Source organism: Apium graveolens, chromosome 10 (genome assembly GCF_009905375.1).
Source record: "Apium graveolens cultivar Ventura chromosome 10, ASM990537v1, whole genome shotgun sequence".
Classification (NCBI taxonomy): Eukaryota; Viridiplantae; Streptophyta; class Magnoliopsida; order Apiales; family Apiaceae; genus Apium; species Apium graveolens.
Genome location: NC_133656.1, coordinates 80,919,322 through 80,926,942, shown reverse-complemented (window position 1 = coordinate 80,926,942; position 7,621 = coordinate 80,919,322). Strand labels below are relative to the sequence as shown.

General features: G+C 39.0%; 1 protein-coding gene across 1 annotated transcript; it reads right to left on the bottom strand.

The window, feature by feature from the left end:
• Positions 1-6,704: 6,704 nt before the first annotated feature.
• On the bottom strand, positions 6,705-7,400 carry LOC141690707 (uncharacterized). Its single transcript, XM_074495481.1, has 2 exons — positions 7,117-7,400; positions 6,705-6,996 (listed from the first exon to the last, which is right to left on the bottom strand). Exons 1-2 carry the CDS (start codon positions 7,398-7,400, stop codon positions 6,705-6,707), a joined length of 576 nt encoding a protein of 191 aa, XP_074351582.1.
• Positions 7,401-7,621: the final 221 nt, after the last annotated feature.

Here is a 7,621-nt window from a genome sequence, read left to right as displayed (position 1 = left end):
TCAAAGGTGAATTTAGTGACTGTAGGACAGAACTAAGAAGGCTAACACTAACCCTGACAAAAACAAGGCTAAGAAACCAATAGAGAACAAATCATGTTGGTCTTGTGGATAGGTTGGTCATTGGAGTAAGGACTGTCCAAGTAAGAAAGCTAAGAAAGCTGGAGTGGTAGCTCAAGCAAATACTGTGCTTAGACTTGGAACCACGAGTGGGCCAGTAGCTAACACGGTCATTGGTGAAGTTGTTGCCTCTAGAACCGATGACGGGTATGCTACTTACAACTTTGTACTACTTTCCACTTATCTGTCACATGAGTGGTTGATTGATACTGGAGCTAATGTACATATTTGTGCTGATATTAGCTTGTTTGTATCTTATCAACAGTGTTATGGAGTGATAGTGATGATGGGGAATGCTAGTGCTGCACAAGTGCTTGGAATATGAAATGTGGACCTGAAGTTTGCTTCTAGGCGGATTCTATCTCTCACTAGAGTGCATCATGTTTCCTCTATTCATAGAAATATTATAAGTGGAAGTTGTTTAGTTAAAAATGGCTTTGAACTTTCTTTGAAGTGTAATAAAGAAATTATTACTCATACTGGTACATTCTTTGGCAAGGGTTACTTGTTTGATGGTTTGTTTTTAATAAATGTTGAACCTGTTTTGGGTGGTTTTATTAATGATAGTCTTGCACCTTCTGTTAATTATGCAGAATCATCTGATTTGTGGCACTTAAGACTTGGTCATTTAAATTTTGGTGCTCTAAAGAATATGATAAGTTTAGAGTTGATTCCAAAGTACGCCATTGATAAGAAATCTAAGTGTCAAGTGTGTGTAACTGCTAAATAAACAAGGAAACTTTTTCCTAATGTTCTAAGGAATTCAGACTTTTTAGATTTAGTGTACTCGGACATATGTGAATTTGGAGGTGTGTTGACTAAGGATCACTGTAGATATTTCATTACCATTATAAATGATTGTAGTATATATTTTTATGTTTATTTGTTTAAACATAAGGATGAAGCACTAGATAAATCCATTATGTATAAAAATGAAAATAAAACACAAACTGGCAAATTACTTAAACGTTTGAAATCTGATAGATGTGGTGAGTATACGAGTACCTTGTTTAATGAATTTTGCGCAAGCAATGGAATAGTTCGCGAGGTTACTCCACCATAGTCACTTGAGTCTAATAGGGTGGCAGAGCGAAAGAACATAACTTTTAAAGACATGGTTAACAGTATGCTAATTAATTCCTGGTTGCCTAAGTACATGTGGGGAGAGGCTCTGAACACGACTTGCCATATTCTGAATAGAATCCCTCTGAAACATATGGACAAGACACCATATGAATTATGAAGACAACGTAGGACAAGTTTGAGTGATCTTTATGTGTGGGGGTGTCTTGCTAATGTGCTTGTCCCTGAACACAAGAGAAAGAAACTGGGTCCGAAAACTGTTGATTATATCTTTCTGGGCTATCTTGAAACCACAACTGCTATGAGAATTTTAGTATTATAATTTGATATAGTTGGTATTGTGGTGAATTTGATAGTTGAGTTTCGTGATGCAACTTTCTTTGATGAAGTATTCCCTATGAAGACTGGTAAACATTTGGGTAGTTCTGAGGATGATCTCACTCACACATCGAGTTCCATTCTCGATCATGTGGAAAGGAAGTCGAATGTGGGGGGTAGATCCTGGTAGTAGATCTACTTCTAACGAAGTAGAGGAACCTAGAAAGAGTAAGCGTGCAAAGATAGTCAAGGACTTTAGAAGTGACTTTATCACTTACAATGTCGAGGATGAGCCTTTAAATTTCCGTCAAACCATGGATTCCTCGGAGTCAAGGTATTGGAAAGGCACTGTAAAGAGTGAAATTGACTCAATTATTTCAAACGGAACATGGGAGTTACTTGATCTCCCTTCTGGGTGTTCTACTATTGGATGTAAATGGATCTTCAAGAGGAAGCTAAACCCTGATGACTCAATAGATAAATACAAGGCTAGGCTAGTTGCTAAAGGCTTTAGGCAAAGGGAAGGTTTTATGGATATAAAACTAGGGTGTATTAATTTCTATATTTCCTACTAGGGTTCGTGAGCTTCGAGGTTCAATTTGACTGCTCTTGTGACTCGTGACTCGATCTGCCTTAACAAGATGCCTACGTACCTTGCTGATTGCCAAGGATCAAGTCAAAAAATGTAGTTCTGATTTGTGGGGTGAGGCCCCTTATATAGATGTTGGGAGACTTGGTGGACAAGTTTTTGAATTAGAATGTACTTTGGAGTCCTAGAAAGTAGGAAACTGATTCCTTATCCTATGAGATTTCTTGGAGGCTAATCTCCAAGAAATTATGTTCTTATTTGGACTTTATCATCAGTTGATTTATCCCTTGTTAATTAATTACGAAATTAATTAATATTCAGGGTTTTGGGCCCTTTCTAATGGACTTAACTATCAGCCCAATTCGGGTATATTTAATGCGATATTAATTACGCAATCAGGATATATTTTACTCCCTATCATTTTCCCCTAACTTCTGGGAAACCGTAAAAAATTTCGCAGAAGTTAAGTTCATTTGTTCCCTTGCAGGGTATCGTTTTTGCGTAAAGTGTGGAGTGACCTACACATTTACAATAATTTGCCTTGTACGTGGTTTCAGGGTTGTTTTGGAACCTCCCTATTGGTTTTTTACCTTATTCCTATTATTTAGGAATTTTCTGGTATTTTTTCCTAACTTTACAGGAATGTTACCTAATTTCTGGGATTTTTCCTTAATTTACAGGAATTTTCCCTTAAATTCTGGGATTTTTCCTTAGTTTACATGAATTTTCCCTTAAATTCTGGGATTTTTCCTTAATTTACAGGAATTTTCCCTTAAATTCTGGGATTTTCCTTAATTTACAGGAATAATCCTTATTTTTCAAAAATAATCATAATTTTCAGGAATTTATAAGGGATTTTCTGTAATTTTTTGAATTATTCAGGAATTTTCTTCAGAATCTATTATTTTTTCTGAATTCTACTTAAATTTCTATTTTTATTTCTCCCTTTTTTCTTCTTTTCTTTTTCTTTTTTTTTTAATGTAATTTCCACCAGGAATCCTTTCGACCAGGATCCTGGTCGTATAATGCTTCACTTTGTTCTAGTCGACAGCCATTTCATTCAGGACCGTTCGACCAGGATTCCTGACCAATTTCGGTCAGGATTTTGACCATGGTCTTTCAGTTCTGACCGAATTAACCTCCCTTTTTTCGTGGTCGTGGCCTATTTCAACCAGGGCTGTTCAATCAGGATTCATGACTGAAATTTGGTCAGGATTTGATGTTGATTCTGATTTTTCTGATCGAATAAAGGTCCCGTAATTTCTGCTCGCGTTGTGCTCCGATCAGGTGTATTCGACCAAAATTCTTGACTGAAATTCAGTCAGGAATTGTTTTGTTGACCTCAGTTTTGATCGAATTAAGGAGCCTTAATTCCTGATCGAAGCTTTATTCGACCAAGAGCTTTCGACCAGGATTTCAGTCGTAGTTCTAGGTCAGAATTTCTTATTTTTGACTGAATTAACAGCCAATAATTTTTGAACGAAGGAGATTTCGATTAGGATTATTCGATTTGAAATTATGACCGAATTTAGGTCAACAATTTTGATAATTAATTTATATCCTTTTGGCCCATATTTTTTCTGGCCTTTTTATTTTAGATCCATATCTGGGCTTTTTATTATGGTGCCCCTAACTAGGCCTTATTCCCTTGAGCTTTATTCGATCATGGGCCTTGTTTTCCAGAATTTTGCTTTATTGGGCTTCTTAGGCCCTTTTTTTACAGGCTTTTCAATTGGGCCAATAATACGGGCTTGCTATTCTTTCCAGGCCCAAAAATATTTGGGCTCCTTAAAACTTTCTAGAATTCTCTAGAATACACATATATACATATTTATATATATGTCATTTATATATATATATATGTATTTTTTGTTTAGTTTGTTCTTGAATCTTCCAGAATTTGGGCCCATGAATAGGGTTGGGCCTTTTTTGACCGATTATAGCCGGTTAAAATTCTTTTTTCACCGGCCCATTTACCGGTTGGTGAGGCTATATAAGAGTGGGGAGGAGAGTGTGATTTCATTCATACTTTACTTCTCATTTCACAATCTATTTCTCATTTCTCTCCAAAGCTCTCCCCTCTTTCCCTTCTCTTCTTGCCTTCAAGAGTTTCCCGGTAGGAAAACAACCCTTTTTCGGCCTCCTTTGTACTCCTCCCTCAGCCTCAAGTTCTTCTCCCACCATCATTAATGGCGGATAAGAGTTCTGAGAGGGAAGCTAAGATCACTTCTGCTTCCAAACGAGGTAATGAAATCCAAATTCGTTCTTCTTATATGTCTTTATTAGACATGATTAACACCAGGGGGGATGAATACCCATCTAATGTCCATTTAGATTTGTTTATTATTTTAAAAAGTGGTACAACGTAGATGCTATTAACAAGCTTAACATAACATACAATGTTCGTCCCCCACTTAGGATACTTCCTGCTGAAGGTGGCGATCACACATGCAACTGGAAGCCCGACACTCTATTCATTTATGCAGACGCCCTTACTGCTAGGCTTAGGTTTCTATTTCATGAGTTTATTCCCATCTTACTAGCAGACTTACAAATTAGTCTTTGCCAGCTTTCCCCTAATGCTTGGAGAAACATTTTATGTTTCATGGTTGTGTGTCTTAGAAGCGGTTTCCCTTTGTCAGTAGTTGTTTTTAGGAAAAACATTCAGTGTTACAATAGTTCCCAAATCTCCCGTGGCTGGGTTTATATTAGAAAAAGGCCCAAATGCAAACATATTTTTAACCTTGCCTCGATCCCTGACAAAAACCAACACTGGAGGGATAGCTTTGTCGGGCTTAAGTAGTAGAATGGAGACTGGGACACTCTCTTTAGATCTTTCTTCGTGAAGGTCAGCGATGGTAGCCACAAATCCATTCACCTTACTCCCGAAGAGACTATCATCTATAATGAGCTTATAAAGGATAATGGCGTAACTCCCTGCTGGACTTTATTAGAGGAGTTTTCCCTGATCCTTGGGGGGCTTTCCTCAGTTTTTGTGCAAAATATTTTTCTTTCCTTCTTATTTTTATTTTCTTTCATGCATTATTGACACCACTTATTTTTGTTTCTCTTTTGTTTTTGCAGCTGCTAAGGAAATCAATGAAGATAACCTTCCTGTTGTTGAGAAAACAACGAGGATGAAAAAGGCCCAGCTCACTGGGTTGGATACTCGTGGTAAGGCAATGGAGCCAAGCTTTTTGAGGAAGCATAAGGGGCCTATGGTGGAGGCTTCTTCTGGGGGAACTGAAACCCCAACTACTCCTGCTTCTGTTGCTACTCCCACTTCTGTTGCCATTGGTGCTTTCCAGCCTCTCTGGGGGTTCCGTCGAGGGGACACCGTGCTGGGATCCACGAAACATGCATGGGATTGGTCCTACCACTCTGTGACCCTTAAGGACTTCATTGATATCGTGGTGGGCCCAGATTTAGAGAGGATAAAGCTTATGGGAGCTCAGTCTTTGGCCTCGGTATGATCTCTCCTCTAAAAATCCTTTTTTTTCTTTATATACTAATAGTTTTCTATTGCCTTACGCTCTTTATTTATCATTTTGTTTCAGTCTAAAGCTTATTTCCAACCGGCTGTGAGGCAAGCCGAGTCGTGGAAGAAGGCCTCGGATAATGCTGACAATGTCCTCAAGAGGCAACAGAGAAAGTATGCTTCACTCGAGAGGAAGATGAAGCGCAAGGAGCAGGACCTAGGAGAGGCAAATACCGAGCGGGTCACTCTGAGGACATAGAAGGATAGAGCGATTGATTCTTATCTGGACTCGGAGGAGTTTACTCAGTCTATGAGGGTCAAGGATGACACGGTGTTCCCTGGGTTTTTTAGGACTGGCTGGGACACGACCCTTGGGACCGTGAACGAAGATTGTCCCCACATTAACCCGACGGACTATGTGTGCCCTGATGATGAGACTCTACTATAGAGGTATCGCACCCGTGTTGTCATCTCGGATGATATCCCTCAGGACCCGCTTCTCCCTCCTCCCTAGTCATCTTCTAAGCCAGCAACTGATCACAACTCTTCTTCCTCTGAGACCGGGACTACTGAGACATATAGAGAGAGTGGAGGGAATGATAATATGGTTGCCGAGGGTACCTCCGCTCCTTAGAGTTTAGTAGCCCTGCGTGGCTTATTTATCCTATTTTATCCTTGAGATTATCTTGTTTATCGAACTTTGTATCTCTTATTCGTACTTGGTTTATTTATCTAATTTATGCTCTTATTGGAATTTATGCATTTAGTTCATTTGTCATGGCATAGGGACTTAATATCATATTTTGGAAACTTCATAAATTTCATAAACTTTTGGGATTCATCCCTTACACAAGTCTTGGTAAAACTATTACTTGAAAATAGTAGTCTTGTAAAACATCAAATCCTAAACAAGCAAAGCTTACAGGTGCTTTTAAACTTATTTTCCATTTTGGCAAATGAAAATCATGCTCATCCATCTCACACATAGTAAATTTTCAGGTTCTGCGCGTGCCAGGTCCTTGGTACTTCGAAAACATCCATAGTCTTTACTTTGTAGGATCCTCTTCCTTGAATACTTTTGATTTTGTAAGGCCCTTCCCAATTTTGGGAAAGTTTTCCCTACTGCCCAATACTGGAAGCTTCCACCTTCCTCAGAACCAAGTCACCTTGCTTCAATAACCTTTCTTTCACAATTAAGTTGTAGTAGAAGGGAGCTTTTTTATGATATTTCATGATCTTGGCATGTGCCTCATCTCGTACTTCATCAATTAGATCTAGGGATAGCCTTTTCCCTTCCTCATTTTCTTCAGCATTGTATGCTTGGATTCTGGGAGATGAGTGTGATATTTCCACAAGAACAACTGCCTCTGCTCCATATGCCAGCATAAAGGGTGTTGCTCCGGTTGTGACTCTACAAGTAGTCCAATAGGCCCAAAGTATTGGGAGTATTTCATCCACCCAATTATTTCTGGATTTCTCGATCCTCTTCTTCAGCCCATCTAAGATTATGTGATTTGCCACTTCCGCTTGCCCATTGGCTTGTGGATGAGCTACGAAGGTAAACCGCAACTCGATCTCATTCTCCTCACAATACTTCCTGAACTCTTCATTATTGAACGGTGTTCCGTTATCGATGACCAGGATTTGGGGAATTCCATATCTGCACATGATACTTTCCCACAGGAACTGTGCAACCTGTTTGGTTATAATCTTGGTTAATGGTTTAGCTTCAATCCACTTAGTAAAATAATATATAGCTACGATCATGAACTTTCTTTGCATAGTGGCCATGGGGAAAGGCCCAAGTATATCCATCTCCCACATAGAAAAAGGGATGGGAGAATTAATGGAAGTCAACATCTCAGGAGATTGTCGAACAACTGGTGCATGTTTCTGACAACGTTCACACTTCTTTACATAGTCTTTGGCATCGACCATCATCTCTGGCCAATAAAAGCCTAAACGGGTTATCTTATGTGCCAGTTCTCTGCCCCCCAAGTGTTTCCCACAGATACCTTCGTGTACTTCTTCAAGAG

Excerpts from the sequence above, each read along its gene's own strand:
- LOC141690707 (XM_074495481.1), bottom strand. The coding sequence starts at position 7,400 with ATGGATATACTTGGGCCTTTCCCCATGGCCACTATGCAAAGAAAGTTC. Across the intron at positions 6,997-7,116 it reads GCTCATCCACAAGCCAATGG|AGTCACAACCGGAGCAACAC; the intron begins GCAAGCGGAAGT and ends GACTACTTGTAG.